This window comes from Moschus berezovskii, chromosome 23, assembly GCF_049115385.1.
Source record: "Moschus berezovskii isolate FMDL1 chromosome 23, NW_MosBer_1.0, whole genome shotgun sequence".
In the NCBI taxonomy this organism is placed as follows: Eukaryota; Metazoa; Chordata; class Mammalia; order Artiodactyla; family Moschidae; genus Moschus; species Moschus berezovskii.
In genome coordinates, this window is record NC_142482.1 from 28,572,268 (window position 1) to 28,593,636 (window position 21,369).

The 21,369-nt window shown below is 42.7% G+C and overlaps 1 protein-coding gene across 5 annotated transcripts in view; it reads left to right on the forward strand.

The window, feature by feature from the left end:
- BICRAL (BICRA like chromatin remodeling complex associated protein) overlaps positions 1-21,369 on the forward strand; it is a 109,269-nt gene that overhangs the window by 83,209 nt on the left and 4,691 nt on the right. For 3 of the 5 annotated variants that reach the window (XM_088831189.1, XM_088831190.1, XM_088831191.1), the window contains 6 exons: positions 13,514-13,619; positions 14,463-14,563; positions 16,457-16,551; positions 17,123-17,268; positions 18,519-18,613; positions 21,174-21,276. In XM_088831189.1, the coding sequence (XP_088687315.1) occupies positions 13,514-13,619; positions 14,463-14,563; positions 16,457-16,551; positions 17,123-17,268; positions 18,519-18,613; positions 21,174-21,276 (646 nt within the window). The remainder of the gene's footprint in view (positions 1-13,513; positions 13,620-14,462; positions 14,564-16,456; positions 16,552-17,122; positions 17,269-18,518; positions 18,614-21,173; positions 21,277-21,369) is intronic. The other 2 variants (XM_055407092.2, XM_055407096.2) reach the window with 2 other exon arrangements.

Consider the following 21,369-nt stretch of genomic DNA (forward strand, 5'->3'; position numbering starts at 1 on the left):
CATTCTGCTCTGAGGAGGAGCTTCCTGTTTCTCCCTTTTACTTCTATCAGTGTAGACTCATAGATTCTTATTTAATGGGTTAAAAATTGTTGCAATCATTTATTTTGATGCTTAAATTGATTTTTTAAAATTATTTTTTAACATGAAACTTGAGATCATATGCTCTTTATTTTTTCACTTTGATGCTTAGGTTTGTTTGGGTTTGTATGTTTATTTAATTTTTTTGGCTGCATGGCCTGTGGGATCTTAGTTCCCTGACCAGGGGTTAAACCCACATCCCCTGCTTTGGCAGTGCAGAGTCCTCACTGCTGGGCCACTAGGGAAGTTCCACTCACGTTGATTGATGGCCATTGAGCGCCCCTCCAGGTTGGCTGCTGGTCCCCCTGACATGTTGCCATTGTGCTTTGAGCACTGCCTTTTAATTTCAGGGAAAACATGATGTTCCACGTGCGTCTTTCACTTTCCTGCCCCTGCCCTGGAATTCAACCATTTTAGGGGCCTTGTTCTTTCTAGTGGAGAACAATACTTAGAAGCCAAGATCTGAGCACTACATATTCATTTCTACTGACGTTGTCTCAACTGGGACTTATATATATTTACACATACACAACATCTGTAGCTATTTATTATCTATATATATATATACACACACATATATATACGTATATATATACTTATATACTTATATATATACATATATACGTATATATATACTTATATACATACATATATACGTATATATGTATGTATATAAGTATACTTATATACGTATATATATACATATATACTTATATATATACGTATATACTTATATACGTATATACTTATATACGTATATATATACATATATATGTGTATATATACTTATATACTTATATATACATATATACGTATATATATACTTATAACTTATATATATACATACGTATATATATATATACATACGTGTATATATATACTTATATACGTATATATATACATATATACGTATATATATACGTATATAAGTATACTTACATATATATATACATGTATATATACGTATATAAGTATACATACGTATATATACATATGTATATATATACTTATATACGTATATATATACATATATACGTATATATATACATAAGTATACATATATACGTATATATATACATAAGTATACTTATATACGTATATATATACTTATATACTTATATATACATATATACGTATATATATACGTATATATATATACGTATATATACATATATACGTATATATATATACATATATATATGTATATATATACACACACATATATATACGTATATATATTTACACATACACAACATCTGTAGCTATTTATTATCTATATATCTATATGAAAAACAGTGAGTTCATACTGATCTCTGGGTTGGGAAGATCCCTGGAGAAGGGAAAGGCTACCCACTCCTATATTCTGGCCTGGAGAATTCCATGGACTGTATAGTCCATGGGGTCGCAAAGAGTCAAACACAACTGAGTGACTTTCACTTATAAAATCATTTTAAGTGCACATTTAAACATGAAATATTTAAAATGTACATTTAACTGTAAAACAGTTAATAAGCAATTTGCTTTCTCTTTTAGAAAAATGATGGAAGACAATATGGTGAACTAGAAATTAGAAAACCTTCTTGCTTACCAAACACTCAGAAACTTGATTAAAAGGAAATGTGCTCCTCCATTAATAGCAGTTCCTTGGGTGGTGTAATTACAGATACTCTGTTTTCTTCTAATTTAAAAAATTTACCCACGTAGAGGAGGTGATCCCTGGAAAGCATTTATCAACATATTGATGCATTTTTAAAAAGTAAAACTTCCCATTGGTAAAAATTAGAAACAGTTCCAAAATAGCTTAGAATGAAAAGTTAGCCCTCCTCTTCCAGGTTTCCCTACTGGGGGCCACCAGTGTTTCTGTGTTCTTTCTCTTTCACTTCCCCCAGAGACATCCTTTGCATATCCAGCACACGTCACATACACGCTTAACTCTGCAACACACCGTACCCGTTACCATACCCATTTTTACTTAATTAGATAACTTGAGGATCTCATGATATCTGTATATATTGGTCTATTTTATTATAGTTAATTATACATAATCAGCCACAGCATGGTCATTTCCTTTCTTTTTCATTTTTTTCAATGTTTCAATGAAGGGGGGAAAGATCTCTCTAACTCTCCAAAGTTTCACTTATCCAAAGGTAATAAGAAGCATATTCTGGCAGCTCCGAAGTAATTTTTTGTGACTTTTAATGTCAATATTGGCAACTAAATCTTGCATTATACCCCATGTGTTCTGCTCTAGGTTTTCCAAAACAATTAAAATATCATGTATTTTGGCATAAGAAGGATATAACCTCGGAGGCTGCACAAGCTGGAGAAGTAGTGTTGAGGTGCCATCTGACATTTACACTCCCAGGAAATCCAGACGCACAGTGACTCTTTTACTTTATAATTTCTGTATAAATTACCTTATAGAACATTGTAAGGAGCAAAAATACCATTATCAAGGGCCTTCAATGTCTATCTACTTGGGGAAATTCCATTTAGCAAGTTTTGATACTGTAAAGCGTTAATATTAAACAAGTTTTAAATATAAACTCTATTTATTTTTGCCATTGATAATACACTTATTTGGTTCAAAATTCAAAAGGTACAGAAAGTTGTGTACTACAGTGAAAAATTTCCTTCTTCCTGTTGCCAGCTGCCCAGGTGCCTCTAGTTTAACCAGCTTCTTAAAGAGTGAACTTAAGTCCCCGCCCCACCTTTTCTTTCATGAAAACTTTCAGGACCACAGAAAAGTTGGGAGAGTACAGTGAACCTGTTCAGCGATATTCACTACTTGTTTATGTTTTGCGGCATTTGTTCTGTTTGTGTCTGGATATCTCTCGTTCTCTCTCTCCAAACACAGACACACACACACACACACACACACACTTTCCTCTGAACTATTTGAAAATAAGTTGCAAAATGGCATGAGCCTTACGGCTAAATTCTTTAGCAAGTATCTCCCAAAAACAAAGACTCTCTTCAACACAACCTCAGTATCACTATCATGCCCAGGAAATTTAACATTTGTGTAATAACATTATATCAGATTTCTTCCTGTTGAGCCAATAATGCCCTTTATGACAATGCCTTACTCTGGAAAGCACTGATCACTTACTGTCGAGTCTCTTTAGGCTACAGCTGCTTGGATCATTTGTTTCAAAGGTGGCCCTCAGTGCATTGACTGTTACCTCATGATTAGATTCTGGCCAAGTGGCTGGCATATAATGTTTGTTTGTCCCTTTATGGGTGATCACTTGGTTCCCGTGGCCCTCCTGGCCAGGTTTCTCCTCAAGGTATTCAAAAGTATCTTATTCCAGTACAAGGAAGACATAATCTCTGGGACGGTGTTTTGGGACTGTGTGACCCTCTTGTTTCTCAGCCTTTCACCATTGACTTTGCTGATATATATTACATTCAGTTCAGTTCAGTTCAGTCGCTCAGTCATGTCCGACTCTTTGCAACCCCATGAATCACAGCACGCCAGGCCTCCCTGTCCATCACCAACTCCCGGAGTTCACTCAAACTCACGTCCATAGAGTTGGTGATGCCATCCAGCCATCTAATTCTCTGTTGTCCCCTTCTCCTCCTGCCCCCAATCCCTCCTAGCATCAGACTCTTTTCCAGTGAGTCAACTCATCGTGTGAGGTGGCCAAAGTATTGGAGTTTCAGCTTTAGCATCAGTCCTTGCAAAATGATTTTCTAATTATCCTATCTACTGTTAGTGATTGAGATTTCTCCAAAAAAGAGAGCTTTTTCTTCTCCTCACATTGTGTATATATGTGTGCTGCTGCTGCTGCTAAGTCACTTCAGTCGTATCCGACTCTGTGCAACCCCATAGATGGCAGCCCACCAGGCTCCCCTGTCCCTGGGATTCCCCAGGCAAGAGCACTGGAATGGGTTGCCATTTCCTTCTCCAGTGCATGAAAGTGAAAAGTGAAAGTGAAGTCATTCAGTCCTGTCCGACTCCTAATGACCGCATGGACTGCAGCCCACCAGGCTCCTCCGTCCATGGGGTTTTCCAGGCAAGAGTACTGGAGTGGGGTGCCATTGCCTTTGGTATATATGTGTATGTGTGTATATAACACTATGAAATCATAGTTGTTTTTTTTTCTTTTTATTTAATTGGCTATGCCAGGTCTTGGTTGCAGCATGTAGGACCTAGTTCCCTGACCAGGGATTGAACCCAGGCCCCCCCTATATTGGCAGTGTGGAGTCTTAGCCACTGGACCACCAGGGAAGCCCTGACATCATAGTTTGTTTTTTCATTCATTTTAAAACTACTTATTATGGGGAATTTTATTTATTTACTTACTTATTTACTTTGTTTGGCTGCATCAGATCTTCATTGCAGCATGTGGGATCTTTATTGCATCCTGTGGGATCTATCATTGCCATACACCGACTCAGTTGTGGTGGACAGGGTCAGTAGTTGTGGCCCGTGGGCTTAGTTGCTCCACGGCACATGGGATCTTAGTTTCCGAACCAGGGACTGAACCCATGTCCCCTGTATTGCAAGGTGGATTGTTAACCACTGGGTGACCAGGGGAGTCCCTGTGAGGAACTTTAAACATTAACAAAAGTAGACAAGATAGTGTATTGAACCCTCATGCTCAATCAGCTTCAGGGCTTACCAATTCATGGTTGCTTCTGTGTTATCCATACCTGACTCAGGCTTCCCTGACCAGTATTATTCTGAAGCTAATTGAGACATATAAGTTCATCTCTAATTTTTTAGTGTATTTGTCTAAAATATCATGTATTTTCTTTCATAGTTAATGTTGCAATCTATTGCTTTCCTTATTCTTTTGATACTTAAATTGTCCCCAGTTTGGTCAGTGGAGGTGAGGGCTACTTAAGATGGCTCTGTACTTTTGTCACCTCCCCACCTCCTTTGAACACTCTATGGGACAAGATGTTAAAGGCATGTCTTATGATTTCCTTGCCTCACACCTAGAATCAGTCATTTCTCTAAGGAGCCCTGTGAATTTAAATCTCTTCATGCAAAGAGTCATTTACAGGACTTAGGCTTTCTCATGAATGGATTAATATTTTACAAGTCACTGATTAAAGCAGTTTGCAAGAGTTTAGCCTATCAAACAAAAGTAAACTAATTAAGTCCAACTCTCTTTAGATCACTAAAAGATTTAGTAGATCTTAAATTCCCTGAGAGCTTTGTGAGAGATTTCTGGAGTGGTCACCACTGAAGTCTCCAGCCTTCCCTGCCCCTCCCTAATTCCTTCCACATCCAGCTCAGCCTGCCTACCTTACCATGGAACCGCTGAATCCTCAGACACTCAGACTTCATAATCTAGATGTTCTTGCTTTTTTCTTTTCCTTCTGTACTTTTAATAGGTTACTAAATCCTACAAATTCTTCTTTGAATGTGTCACATCCATTCTTCCCAATAGCAATGAAAGTAACAGTATTATTGACAACTGGAACATGCAGGGGCCCTCTGTACCATTTCTGATCCTTACCTTGGGGCCACAGGCAGCATTATCCTCCCCACTTTGCAGTCGAGGAGTTGGCGGTTCAGAGCATGGGCGAACTGCTGTAAAGGCAGGCTTCACCTGCTAGCTATCTTACCACACTGCTTCCTATTGCTCTGCTTTCTGCATTCATACTTGGGGCTAGACTTCAAGAGGGACAGCGGTATAATGGGTAAAACAAGAGTTGGAATAGCAATCACAGCTCACTTACAGGTCATCTTCTGCCAGTGACTAGTTTTGTGATCTAAGTTCATATCTTAAATTCTGAGCCCTTGTTTTCTCTTGAAAATGAGGAAACCCTAGCCAAGCCATAGAATCATCTGGGGAGCTTTGTAAAAATATGGATACCCCCATAAATTCTGACTTAAATAGTCTGGATTAAAGGCTCTAGGCATTAGCATTTTTCAAAAGCTCCCCAAGTGATTCTAAAGTACAAACAGGAAGAAGGGCCAATGAGCAGACAGTTCCCAAGGCCCATTCTCATTGTCATTAGGTGGCTGTCACCATTGTGAGTGATTAGTCTGCCTTCAGCCTCTTCCCAAAGTCTGGTTTCCATTACATTCATCTTCCCAAAACATTTGTTCGGTGACCTAAACCACATCATCTGGGAGCTCCTCATTGCACAGGAGAAAAGTGCAGACCCCCAGCCCAGTCCTTAAGCTGAACTCAAGCTGAACTCTTCAGGTTAGCCAGGCACAACCCCTCATGGTTCCCCAAACAGGCCAGACTCACCATGAGCCCCAAGCCTCTGCTGATGGGTATCCACTGAATATCCTTTCCTGTCTGCCTGACGGCTTCCCCTCCATCAGGGCATCCAGACTTCTAAAGGAGTGAAGCCTTTCTCACACCATCCATTGATCTCGTCTCTGCACTTTGTGTTTATACTGCCCACCAGGTACATAGTCACTTGCTGTACTGTTTCCTTCATCGATTCATTCATTCAGCAGTGTATCGGCACCTGAGCGGCCAGCCCTGGGCCATGTCCCAGGGCTGCAACAGGCTGTTGTAGGGCAGAAGGCAGCGGACAAGCTGACCAGTATTCTCGGTGCTCCGATGGGAGCAGCCCAGAGCTCCAGGCTACAGAAAGGAGCCTCTCACCCAGATGGGGCAGGTTTCCATGAAATAATGGTTTCTGACTGAGCCCTCCTAAGGGAGAAGGAAATTATCCAACAAGAGAGGGTCTGAGTCAAGAATGTTCAGGCAATGGGATCAGCAAGTGCACGGCCTTGGGGAGGGAAGAGAATGTGGTTCTGCAGGGGAAGGAGAACAGATTCAAGTGAGGCATGAAGATTTAGGTAAGGTAAGGTTTAGGAAAGGTAAGCGGACACTAAATCCTACAGCACCTTGATACTGTGTCACGGAGCCATCATGGTGTCATAACCTAAGCATGACATAGTGAAAACCGACTCCACCTGGGTGGCAGCACAAATGGCGAGAAGTGAAATGGATTTGAGGCAGGTTAGATAGAATTTCTGATTGATTGGCTGGAGTGGCGGAATAAGGGTGATACAGATTCCCAACTTTTTTAAGTCAAAAAGTTGTCTTAAAACTCAACATGCAGAAAATTAAGACCATAGCATCTGGTCCCATCACTTCATGGCAAATAGATGGGGAAACCATGGAAACAGAGACTTTATTTTGGGGGGTTCCAAAATCACTGCAGATGGTGACTGCAGCCATGAAATTAAAAGACGCTTGCTTCTTGGAAGAAAAACTATATGACCAACCTAGACAACATATTAAAAGGCAGAGATATTACTTTGCCAACAAAGGTCTGTCTAGTCAAAGCTGTGGTGTTTCCAGTAGTCACACATGGATGTGAGAGTTGGACTGTAAAGAAAGCTGAGGGCCAAAGAATTGATGCTTTTGAACTGCAGTGTTGGAGCAGATTCTTGAGAGTTCCTTGGACTGCAAGGAGATCCAGCCAGTCCATCTAAAGGAAACCAGTCCTGAATATTCATTGAAAGGACTGATGCTAAAACCCCAATACTTTGGCCACCTGATGTGAAGAACTGACTCATTGGAAAAGACCCTGATGCTGGGAGAGACTGAAGGTGGGAGAAGGGAACAACAGGATGAGACAGTTGGATGGCATCACTGACTTGATGGACATGAGTCTGAGAAAGCTCTGGGAGATGGACAGGGAAGCCTGGCATGCTGCAGTTCATGGGGCCACAAAGAGTCGGACACGACTGAGCAACTGAACTGAACTGAGATCCCTGACTGTGACACCCAGGTTCACTGAAATAGAGCACAGGGAAAGACATCGTGGTTTGAAGGGAGGTTCTGAGCTTAGTTTACGATGTTTGTCAAGGGGGAAGTACTTGTGTGACAACGGAGTTGTATGGGAAATGGCTCCATATGCTGAAGCAGAGAGTGAAATGCCAGTGAAGTGCGACTGACTTGCATGCATATCATGATGGGAGCGGCCAGAGTGGAGGAAATGCATCAGGAAGAGGTGTCAGTAGAGAGGAAGAGTGACCAGAAGAGAGCCCTAACACACCTCAACACTGTGCGGGTGGACACAGAAAGACAAGTCCGCAGGCGAGACTCAGAATATTCCAAAAAACCAAAAGGTCTTGGCAGTTTGGAAGCTAGGAAAGGAAAATGAGGCAGGCAGGGATAGCTGGGGTGCATAGAGTTGAGTGTCACTGAGGGGCTGGTGGATGTCAGGATGGGAATGTTTCTGACATATTTAGCAATAGGGAGGCAGCTGTTGACCTTGGTAACGTTTGTTTCCATGGAGTGATATGTGCAGAAGCCAGATTATAGGTCAGGGGAGATGAGTGTGGTGATAAGCATGGACAACTTCCAGAAAAATGACAGTAACTGACCCCGCAGTAGCTCCACGGGTGTGTGGAGTCCAGGGGTGATTTTTATAAGATACGGGAAAGCCTTGACCTTTTTCCCAAAGCTCTTGGGAAGGAGAAGGACATGAATTCCAGGACATCAGTGGGATTCTTTGTAGAAAAAAAAAGACGAGATGCTTCTTCCACTGTAACAGGGAAGAGGGGAAGGGATGACTGGAGATCAGGTGAGGTCATATCTTTGATGGTAGAAGGTGGAATGAATTCTCACCTGGCTTACGGGTTTGAAGACAATGAAATAGCCTTCAGTGGAAAACAAGCAGGGAGCTAGCCAGAGAGAGAAAGGGTTACTGGTCAGGCCTGAGGGCCTGAGATCAGCCACTGTAACCGTGGTGCACTTGGGTGGGTTTGGGCCCGCCTGGGTGTTCTCTGGCTGGTAAATGTTCAGACGGCAAGGCCTGCAGCGGTATCCTTCAGCCCCTCTCTGATCACCACAGTGTGGTGTATACAGTGAATGCCCAAATGTCTTAGTCAAGGTACTTCGGGTTGCAACTATCAGAAACTCACTCTAACTTGTTTAGCAAAAAAGAACATCTCATGGAGTGCAGCTCCTTTGTAAGGGTCAGAATCAGGCTCTATGCTGTTCCCTTGGCCTCTCCAAGATGGCATGTGACTGCCTCTCTCCTTCACGGTCCCCTTTCCCTCTCCTGGCCCCAAGTGGCCAGCCCAGGCCAGTGTCACAATGTTTGCCAGCCATTTAACAGAGACTGGGAAAGAAGAAAAAGAAAAAGAGAGACTGGCGAGTGAAGTGGTCTCCCCAGCTTCAGAATACTTCAGAATCCACTGGAGGGCTTTTTAATAATGGGTTCCTAAACACCACATTGGCTTTCTGAATCCATCTTTGTGGATGGAACCCCAAAACTGTGTCTTTCAGAAGCTCCCCCAGGTGATCTTGATACAATTAGGCTATAAAGCTGCACTTGGGAACTACTGCTCTTAGGCACCCCACCTGCTCCCCCATTCTCGAGTCCAAGGAGCATCTGATTGGCGCCCCCATGGTTCAGTCAGCCTTGACCAGAGGATCCAGTCATGGGTGACCTGAGGAAGCAACCACATGGGGCCTCTGCTGCTCTGTACAGAGCCTTTGTTCAAATTAGGAAAAAGTACTCCCTGAGCCGAAATAGAGAAAGGCACCCCTTGGAGGGAGAAGCTGCTCACTGGCAGGGATGGCACTTTTCCACAGGAAGAGGAGGTGCCCCTGCCCTGGATTCTAGCTCTCCACATCCTCTAGCGCTTTGTGTGTCCACCACACTGGCTCCACCCCACTTCTGTGGCGGGGGGCAGTTCCCAGAGGAGGGTGTGGGCTGGGAGGATTCCCAGTGGCCTCCCTCATTCAGCAGACGCCTGATGCCTATCATCTTGCTAGTTTGTTGTGGGCTTCTTACAAAGGGTACCACAGAGCTGGGTAGGGAGCGATTTGGTATTCTGATTCATTGGGGGATTTCTCTGTATTCACATGGTATCAAGATAATGCAGGATCTAAAGAGTTAAAATCATACACTGATGTGAGCAGAGTTCTTGGAGCCAAGTTCGCAAGAAAATAGCCTTCAGTAGCTTCTCTGTTGTAAAGAAAATATATTTCAAGAGGAAGTTTTCTCCTCAGAGCTCAGGAAAAAAAGGCCAGAATGATAAATTTTAATTCTGGAAAAGATTATCAGTTGAAGGCAAGCTAAGGTGGGGGGAAAATGGCAGAAAGTTGTTGGCTGCTGGGGAGAGCTCTGGACTGGGAGGAAGTGCGGACCCTGTGACTTAGGCTGCTGTGGGATTCACTCACTCACTTTCATTTGACAGCGATTCACCCTGTGCTGGCTGTGTTGTCAGGCCCTCTTCCAGTGCTGGGGATTCAGGAGTGAACCAGACAAAAGTCCTGCCCTGAAAATCAGGGGACTTCAAGCGACCAGTGACATCTGGAAACTGAGCGGGCCTGTTGGGCAGCAGAGCTTTCCAAACATGCAGACCTGGTGAATGGAGATGTAACCCACCTTCCCAGTGGATTGCTATTCTCCCATCACCCTGGCCCACCCAACCTCCATGTCACCCCCCAGTGTACCAGCTGGGGATCATTCCAGTCCCCAGCGGAGGGACACAGAGAGGGACACCGGCAGTAGCTGGAGGATGAAAATGCACTGATGCCAGTGTTGAACCCCCACTCAGGTGGGCAAGAGGCCTGCAAAGCACTCATCCCAGAACCTGCTCAACGAGAGGTGTCCTGCAGATAGATGCCTTGCTTTCAGACACAGTGGCAATTTATTCCCTTTGCTGTTATTGTCGTTCAGTCGCTAAGTCATGTCCCACTCTTTGCGACCCCGTGGACTGCAACAAACCAGGCCTTCCTGTTCCTCGCTATCTCCCAGAGTTTGCCCAAGTTCACGTTCATTGGGTCGGTGATGCCATCCAACCATTTCATCCTCTGTCACTCTCTTCTCCTTTTGTCTTCATTCTTTTCCAGCATCAGGGTCTTTTCCAGTGAGTTGGCTGTTGCATCACGTGGCCAAGACATTGGAGCTTCAGCTTCAGCATCAATCCTTCCAATGAGTATTCAGGACTGATTTCCTTTAGGATTGACTGGTTTGATTCTCCTTACTGTCCAAGGGATTCTCAAGAGTCTTCTCCAACATCACAATTGGAAAGCATATTTGACATTAGATTAGATTGTTCAGGGTATTTTTTTTTTTCTTGTTACTCTTCTAAATTATGAAAAAACACACACCCATTTAGGAAAATAAAGAAAACATAAATGTACAGTTACCAAATAATTACAAACAAATACCTGTGTAACAACTCAAGAAATAAGGATGATGTTATCAGTACTCCCACAAGCCACCTCCTCCTCCTGTGTGCCTTCCTAACCCCAGCCCTCTCCTGACTATTATGATGATTTCTTCCTTGCTTTTCTTATATACTTTTTTACTTTTTTTTGTTTTGGCTGTGCTGGACGTCTTGTGGGGTCTTAGTTCCCAACCAGGGATCAAACCCGAGCCCTTGGCAGTGAAAGCTCAGAGTCCTAACCACTGAACTACTGGAGAGTTCCCTAGTTTTACTACTTACGTATGCGTGGATTTTGTTTTATTTGTCTGTTTAATAGCTAAGAGTCATTCAGGGTCATGACTGATAGATAAGTTGGGAGATCAGGCTGTGTAGTGCCATTTACTTATTCAGTTTTTCAAAGCTGTATGCTCTTAAGCAACAAGGACGAAATTCTTCTGTTTCATGTGAACTAGGCATATTGAAAGAAATTCCAAAAATGTGTCCCAGCAGCATTGCTATGAGGACTTTGGTCATTTGAACGTATTCCTTCTGGTTCATCTATTCATCTATTGATTGCGTTATTTCAGAGTCCCATCTAGAATATAGCCTTGCCCTGTTAGACCACATTTTTCCAACTTTTATCCAAAGTGGTACCTTTCTTTCTTTTTTTTTTGACCACACCTTGCAGCTTGTAGGAACTCAGTTCCCCAACTGGGGGTTGAACCTGGGCCACAGCAGTGAAAGTCCAGAGTCCTAACCACTAAGTCAAGGTGGCCCTTAGTGTTTTTCTACTGCAAATACTTTGAAGAAAGCCACAGGCCTCCCTACAACATGAATATCCTCCTTGTGGCTTCTCTGCAGTGGGAGAGTGTGGAGTTATGTTCCAGGGGAAACTCTGAGGACTGGGAGGTTCTCCCCGTGGTGTTCTCACTAAGAACGTATGAATATTGCCTGTAGACTTGAGAGATGCAAGTCTAAGCTTCCCTGCTAATGGAGAGATGAGCAAGGTGACCATTTCCATCTTTGTAATGACCTCCTCCAGTCTCTCTTGGATGATGTCAAATCCCTCTTCATTTTTGTATTAGAAAAAGGAGCCCAAATAGATCATTGTTTAGCATAATTCAGTGTTTAGAACAGAAATATTAACATATCTAGTTAATTGGATTAGTTGGCTAGTGACCAGGCATTACCCAGTTCTGTGAGCAGCCACACGTGAATGGTTGGTGGGAAACTTTTTCTTAGACCAAAGTCACAGGTCATCCATCACCCATGGAGATGGTTACACTAAATCATCTGCTGGTGTACAAAATATAAAACTGAAGGAAAAACTGAAAACTATCTGCACTGTGAAATAGTAATGACATAAAAGATTAAACATTGTGTGTGGTTTAGAAACCCACCCTTTATTTTGCCTGTGTTGTGTGCTCAGTCGCTTCAGTCGTGTCCAGCTCTTTGCGAACCCATGGACTCTAGTCCACCAGGCTCCTCTGTCCATGGGATTCTCCAGGCAAGAATACTGGAGTGGCTTGTCAGGGATCCCATCCCAGGGATTGAACTTGTGTCTCCTGCACTGCAGGCAGATTCTCTACTGCTGAGCCACCAAGGAAGCCCAGAAACTGTTTATTACTTTAAATGCATTATAGAGATAACAAATTTTTTAGAGCTAGAACTTATTAGCCCTTAAACATCACCGAGTTCATCTTCCTTATTTATAGAAAAGCACATAACAGTTTAAACATCATATTAATTTTTTAGTGATATTTTGCTCAGACTAATATTCAGTTGAATTTAAATTTCCCAGTTACCTGCCACCTGAGGCTGTCATTTCACGAACCAAAGACCTCCCAGACAGCAGGGGTGAGAGGTCCTTCAGATCATCGACACAGCAAACAGCGAGTGTTGACAGTAGATTTGGGGTTGGCACTTAGGCCCTGACTGGGTGCTTGGCATTCCTGCAGACCCCGAATAGTCAAGGTCATAATCCTTGCAGGTGTGATAAAGCATTCCTAAAACTAGAAACTGTTGGGGGGTAGAAACTGAGTTCCAGGCTCTGCTCTGCATCTGAGCACCGTGAACACAGGAGTTCCAGGAGCAAGAAAGCAGCTGGTGTCAATGAACTCTGCATCCCTTAAGGGTGTCAAGGAGATTCAGCGTGCCTGGAGACTTTAGAGGGTACTCTTTGCAGTTCTTCCAATGTGACGGGGAAAATTCTTTTATAATCTAACCTGAGGGCAATGCAGGAGACTCATTAACTGGCTTGGTTGGCATTTTAAGTGACCTTTTAAAGCTTTTATCATGGATTTAATTTTTCCATCTTGGCCATGTTTTTCACAGGCTCAGAAAAAAAGCTTGAATCAGACTTCCCCCATTTCTGCTTCCAAGACCACAGATGGCCTGAGGCCAGCGCCCATGCCAGGCCTCTTGAGCACCGCACTGCCAGGTCAGGAGCCCCCCCCTCCATGAGCTCTCCTCAATCCATGTCCGTCTTCCCAGGGGACACTCTTTGCACACCCGTCATCCTGCATCTCTTCCACTCCGCCTCACCTCTGCTCTGATCCTACCTGCTTTCTGTATCCCTTCCACCCGAGTTATATACCATGTTGCATCTGTGTCATCATTTTATATAAAAAATGAGAAATTAAAACACCTCTATTAAATTATATTCAAAAAGTGTGCTGCTTAGAAAGAGTGAAACCTAGTATTTTGAAAATAGTTAAATAAAAATAGTATTATATGGCACATGTGACTTTGCGGCTATCCTCATGTTGCTTTGTGTAGGTATATTTAGAATTCACCCCTCTGAGACAGAAAGTATCATGGGTCATGTCTCCCACTTCTTCTAAAGCTCTGAACACCCACACTGCCCAATAAGTACTAGAAGAGATGACACTGTGAACACTTGTAGCCAGTCCCCCGTTTGGGCCTCCCTTTCCTTAAGTTGTGAGTATCTGGAGGTTCGGTGGTACTGACAGATCACTGGCTTGAGGCCTATTCCGTAGACCTTAGATGATTTGAAACTGTAGCTTTGACAGCTTTTATTTATTACCATTTATGTATGTGTTTATTTCTATGTATCACCTAAATAATCTTTCATAACCCTCACCTCTGCTTTTTGTGCTTTGGTAGATAAATATACTTCCTGCTTTCCTTTCTCGTAGCCAACATCCATGATAAATCTATTTCAGCAAGTTCAGTAATGTATGTACATTGGACTTTAGGGGTTACCTGCCAGGCCTGATTTACTATTTCTGTTGAACATTGTCTCATGTGTTCATTCTAATAGGGCAGGATTCTGGAAGCAAAGTTATACCAGCGTCCTTAGGAACCACGCAGCCCCAACAGGAAAAAGTTGTTGGATCACCTCCTGGCCAGCCAACGGTACAGGTAGAAGACAGTTTGCCTGGCTTCTTCTTAATGTTCAATGTGATTGAAAGAAAATGTCACATCCCCTTCTGCTTACTAGAGGCTCTCTGGCATCGTCTGCACAGTCAGCCCCGATGCCCTGTGTGCCCACAGAAGTGCCCACTGAAGACCTTCCCGAAGGCCAGGTCTTGTAATGTCAGTGTTTCCAGGATGAACGCATCTATTCCTTACATCCTGTCAGTGCTATATCATCTCCTCATGAATCAATAATATGCCAGCAGTTGTCTACCTGAAACTATCACAACATTATTAATCAGCTATACTCCAAAACAGAAAGTTTAATTAAAAAGAAAAAATTAATCCTCAAGAGCAAAAGTAAATAGAATGTGTCCCAAAATAAATTATAGTAATGCATTAATACATTTGTTTAAAGAAAGAATAATTTATAGCCTTTGAGTTACATTTTAGTTGAAAAATTCCATTCTGATTTTTCTTGGAAAATGTATTCATGTGAAAATATTAAGTACTTATTAAATAAAACAATGCAAAAATTTATCTTTTAAAAAATAAAAATGATTCTGAATACAAAAAATAATAATATACCAGCTGCTGCTGCTGCTGCTAAGTCACTTCAGTCATGTCCAACTCTGTGTGACCCCATAGACGGCCGCCTACCAGGCTTCCCCTTCCCTGGGATTCTCCAGGCAAGAACACTGGAGTGGGTTGCCATTTCCTTCTCCAATGTGTGAAAGTGAAGTCGCTCAGTCGTGTCTGACCCTTAGCGACCCCATGGACTGCAGCCTACCAGGCTCCTCCATCCATGGGATTTTCTAGGCAATAGTACTGGAGTGGCTTGCCATTGCCTTCTCCGAATATACCAGCAGCCAACACTTAATAGGCACTCAAAAAATGTAGTTTACTATTGAATGATAACAACCAGTATCTTATCAAAAGTGGATCTGTTAGTTATACTAGAGATTTTTTTCCCCTGTCGGAGTGTATGAAGTAGTCAGACTCTATAGTCTTTTAATTCATCCACTGGTCTAAAAAGGAAGAAACAAATTTTTTGTCTTCCGTTTTCTAAGGCCTCAGTTTCTTTTCCATCAATTTTACCAGTTAATAGCTTAATGAAATTTGTGATCGTCTGGGCCTGCCTGGAATACTCAGTGAAGGATCTGGCTCAGTTCTCAGGTTCTGACATGAGTATTTTGTTCCTTACTATGACTAAGAAATACCCTGCTAGATTGCATACCTGTACTGGATATAACAAGAGCTCAAATGTGTTTGCTCCCTTCTTTACTACTGAGAAGATGAGTTAAAGACTATCTATTGAATTTTCAGCTGTTTATGAAGTTGGCACTTAAAATATTATTTTTTCAAAAATATAATGAAAGGACTTCTCTGGACATCCAGTGGCTAAGACTGTGCGTCCAATGCAGGGGTTGTGGGATCGATCCCTGGTCAGGGAACTAGATTTCACATGCTGCAACTAAGAACTGGTGCAGCCAAATTAAAAAAAATAATAATAATAAGCGTTTAAGGGCTTCCCTGTTTGTCCAGTGGTTAAGATTCTGTTTCGATTGCAGTGGGGCATGAGTTTGATCCCTGGTCAGGGAAGTTCCACATGTCATGAGGTGGCCAAAGAAAAAAATAAAAATATAATGAAGCATTTGTAGAGGGAGCTGGGAATTCAGGCATTAAGGTACAAGTGAATCCCTTCAAGAAGCTGATAGCACAGCTTTCTGTAATCTTGACACAGCGCAGCTTTGCTGCATGGGTCTATAGGACTTCCTTGTTTCGTTTTCCAGCATGGCAAATTCTACATTCTTAGAGTGTGCTCTTGATAGAGAGTTGAAAAGGCTGCAGCCACAGTGACCTTTATGTGGAACTGTGTTCTGCTTATGTTTTCTACAGAAGGGACTAAGAAGAGGTGTGTTTTGTCCTCAGGTGGATGGTCATCCGGGAGGACAGAAGAGGCCTGCTTCCAAACAGCTGACTAAAGGAGCTTTGTGAGTCCCCTTCGGAAATGACCCATTTTGAATGTTTTTCTAGGTTCCTAATCTTAAACAAACAGACAACAGCAGTCAGGTCATGATACTATATATTTTTTAAAGTATACTTTGGAAGCCTTTCACTATAGTTTGTTAGCACCCATATATATATCAAATGCAGTTTGAGCCTACTGCTAACCCTTTTGTTCTTAAGAATAGTTCTTTGTCTTCTTAGCAACCACATGCCCTTTGACTGGCCTCAGGGTCTCTGAGAAGCATGGTTTGATAAATCCCTGTGTTCACAACAGAAATGTTAACCATAAGCTTAGCTGGCCAGTGGTGAGGCCAGGGTTTGTATGAGCACCCGCACTTGAATGGTTGGTGGGAACATGGTGCTTTAGAGGCCAGGGTCATAGTTTGAGACTAAACTCAGGGTCAGACTAAACTAAACCCATGATGTACAAAGTATAAAGCTATACTATAGACGATAACACCCCTGGGTGTCTCATTGTCTTTGCATGCGTATGACCATTGTGCTTAGATTTCTTGCCATGACTCAGCACAGCCATCGGCAATTTCTCTCTCACAGCATTCTCCAGCAGTTACAGAGGGACCAAGCCCACGCAGTGACGCCTGACAAAAGTCAGTTCCGGTCACTCAGTGACGCGGTGCAGAGGCTGCTCTCCTACCACGTGTGCCAGGGCTCCATGCCCACGGAGGAGGACCTGAAGAAAGGTGAGCAGGCTAGAGACCCAGAGTGCCACCTTGACACCAGACCGCCTCCTGGGGACACGCCCCACAGGAGACCCTGAGCCATGTTGCCCCCAGATGGTCGCTGGATTACTCTTTTTCATCGCAGACCTGTCATCTTCCCAATTTACTTGGTTTCCCAGGCCATGTTGAGAACTGTGACTTATTTTTCTCAACATTCTGTGAAGGGATACCCAAATGTCTGAACATTTTGTGGGCAAGTTTGAGGGCAGTGAATGCAGAACATTGTCTGGACTCTGGCTGCAGGTGGCAGAGCCTGGGCTAGGTGCTCCGCATGGTGATTCAGGCACAGTCCTTGTGTTTAGGCTGAGTGCACACATGCCCTGAGCTGATAGCATCACCTTTATGAATTAGGTAGATACTGTAGCCCTCCAAAAGCTTTGAGGTTCCAAAGGCAGTCCCAGGCACTGCTCCACATCCAGAAAGTGGTGAAACGTTTAGAGGTAACATCCTCTTATCCCACCTCGAGCTTAGCCCATTCCGATGCCTGGCCCTGCTGCCTCTCTCAGCCACATTGCCCAATTCTGCTCTCCTTCCCACCACGTTCCCAGCCTGGACCCCGTTAGGTACCCTCCACTGCTTGAATCAGTCCCTCAATTGCCCCCAGACTTATCCTTCCGGCCAGGGTCTCTAATGGGAGCGCAGCCATTGGCCCACTGTGAGCTTCCCTGGGAGGGCCAGGGTGCTCTTCATCCTCATCCAGCATGAAATAGGGATGTGGAGGCTCTGAGAAGAGCGAAGTGGAAACTGAGACGCTTGGAGACAAAGGACAGAGCCACAAGACCATGACCTGCGAGATGCCATGGACTCGTTGGTGTGGTTACGGGAACCTGGTCTGCCCAGCCCAGACAGTAGGGCCTCATTGTCACAGTGGTTTCAGATTTTCATGCTCTGGAAGGCAGTGGAGGCTTCAGCACCTGAACTAGTAGATGATTCTCTGTTCACTGATATTTGCTGCTGCTCTGTGTTTCATGGTTTTCTTTTATAGATGATCTTAAAGGAGTTATGTTTTTGGTTTCCTAATCAGAGTTAAAATAAGCTAGTATTGAAATGAGTTTCTGAGAGCACGTGCCAGTGAACAGTCAGGGAAAACCATGCAGAAGCATCACGTCTAACCAAGGAAGAGCTAAACCAAGAGAGAAAACGGGGGAATGAAGGCCTGGGTGATGATGCGCACGCACTGTCTTACTGTTTTTTTCTCTCTCTTTTTAAAGTTGACAATGAATTTGAAACAGTTGCCACTCAGCTTCTGAAAAGGACCCAAGCTATGCTTAACAAGTACAGATGCCTGCTCTTGGAGGACGCCATGGTAAAGTTCCACTGAGCACAGTTTGTTTCTTAAACTCCACAGGTCACAGCTACTAATTCAGAGAGAAAAACTTCAAGGAATTACATTTTCCCGCCATAGTTTAAAAGGAACAGATACTTAAAATTGTAGAAAAATTTACCTTTGCCTGTACCTACTACTAACAGCAGCTGTGGGTTGGAAAAAAGTTTGTTCGGGTTTTCTGTACATTTTCCGTGCGAACTTTTTGGCCGACCCAAATACAAGTGCTGTGCTTTCCGTGACTGATCACTCTCAATGCATGCCATTGTTTTCCTGGTTCCAAGTGAGGAATTGGGGCTTGCTTACGTAATTCGCCTGACGCCATACAGCCAGCAAGTTTCCTCTGTAATTAGCAGAGCTGGGATATAGACCAGGACCACCTGACCCCCGTCCACACTCTGATGCTGTCCACTGCCTCTCATCACCTGGAAAAGGCGGGAGAGGACTGGTGACACTTCTGCTGAAGGTTGTTCAGAATAATATCTGAAAAGATGAGGTGACAAAAGATGAGTTTTGTCTTGTTTTCAGTTGAGAGATCACTAACGTCATAAAAATCATGCATTTTAAAATGTACAGCCTGATGGATTTTAATATGTTCAGAGACTGAACATATTACAGCCGTCAGCACTCCCTAACTCCAGAGCATTTTCAGTCCTCCAAATAGAAACTGAAATTGATTTTAAAGCACAGCGAATTAGAGAAAGGAGTAAGATATCTCCGAAAACGATGGAAAGACCAAATCTGTCTGAGATTTTAGAAGCAGTTCTAAAATCATACAGACTAATAAATTGGTCTCTTACAAGTGGCTTTTTTTTTTTTTGGTTGCGCTGGGTCTTTGTTGCTATGTATGGGCTTCTCTCTAGTTGCAGCAACCGGGGGCTACCCTCTCATGGTGCACAGACTTCTCATTGCAGTAGCTTCTCGTGTCTCGGGTTCGTGGGCTTCGGTAGTTTCGGTTCCCTGACTCTACAGCACAGGCTTAGTAGTTAACGGCATGTGGGCTTAGTTCCCCGAGGCACATGGGAATCGTCCCAGACCACGGATGGAACCCATGTTCCCTGCATTGGCAGGTGGATTCTTATCCACTGTACCACCAGGGGAGTCCATAACTGGCTTTTAATTTGAAATCAGCTTTGAAAATTTACCTTGGAAGAGTAGGTGAACTATTACGTATACAGTATAGTGTAAATATGATTGTATGTTTGTGTTTACTTTATATATTAACAGGCATACCTCAGAGCTATTGAGGGTTTATTTCCAGACCACCTCGATAAAGTGAATATCACAGTAAAGTGATTCACATAAACTTTTTGGTTTCCCGATGCATAAAAAGTTATATTTACACTATACTACAGTCTGTTAAATATGCAATAGCATTGTGTCCAGAACAAAACTGTGTATATCTTAAAAATACTTTATTGCTTAAAAATGCTAACCATCATCTGAGCCTTCAGTGAGCTGTATTCTTTTTGTTTGCAGAGGGTTTGAAATATTGGGAGAATTACCAAAACATGACACAGAGACATGAAATGAGCAAATGTTGTTCAACATTTGCTGGGAAAATGGTGCCAATAGACTTCAATGCAGGGGTGCCACAAACCTTCAATTTGTTTTAAAAAAAATGCAACTATCTACAAAGCACAATGAAACGAAATGCCTGTAACTCATATATATTTATTTTAAATTATGCCACCAAAGTCAAACAGTTGTTCTTACTCTGACAATCATTTCTGCAATAAAACTGAGATATCAAAAAGACTAACTGTCATTCATGAGAAAAGGATCATTTGGACAGATTTGGACAAATGAACTAATTATTTGGACAATTTATGTCTGCCATGAATTATGTTAAATAAATAAAACAAATTATTTTATATTAAATAAGAATAAATAAGATTTGATTCTGTACAGCAAGAAATAATTCTAAGGAAAGCCTTAATACAAAACACAGTCATTCCCCGGAGGTCCAGTGGATAGGACTCTGCATTTTCACTACCATGGACCAGGTTCAATCCCTGATCAGGGGACTAAGATCCCACAAGCTGTGCTGCAAGACCAAAATAAAACACAATTATAGCATAGCAAAATATAAAGTAAGAGAGTGTCTGAACAAAAAGATTTCCAACATATTATTAAGCAGAGGAGGAAATAAGCAGAGAATAGTGCATATAGTTGCTTGTCATTTGTGTGCAAAAAATAAGAGAATGAATAATGTAAATGTGTGCGTGTGCGTAAAATATCTCTGGGAGAGTTTGTTAAACTGCTTGGCAGAGGGTACCTCCAGAGAGGGCCCTGGGTGGGTGGGCAAGGCACTGCACAGGGCAGGTAAAGAAGGAAGGCTTACTTTCCACATGCCCTTTTAGTGCCTTTTGAAGTTTGTACCAATGTTGTAAATAACCTTTTCCCAAAAAATACAATTTTAAAAAATATGTCAATGATAAACACATTTTCTTCTCTGATTGCTTCCTCTGTCCCCCAAATGCAGCAAGATGTTCGCAGTTGTTAAAAGGCATCTGAAATGACTAGACTCTCTCATTTTTAGCGGATCAACCCCTCCGCTGAGATGGTGATGATCGACAGAATGTTCAACCAGGAAGAAAGAGCTTCTCTATCCCGGGACAAGCGTCTGGCACTCGTAGACCCGGGTAAGAAATGTCAGAGTGAAAGCCGAGGAGAGCTCCTGCCAGGGTTCCGGGGCCGTAGCTTTGGGGAGACTGTCTGAACTGACCGTGTGGTAT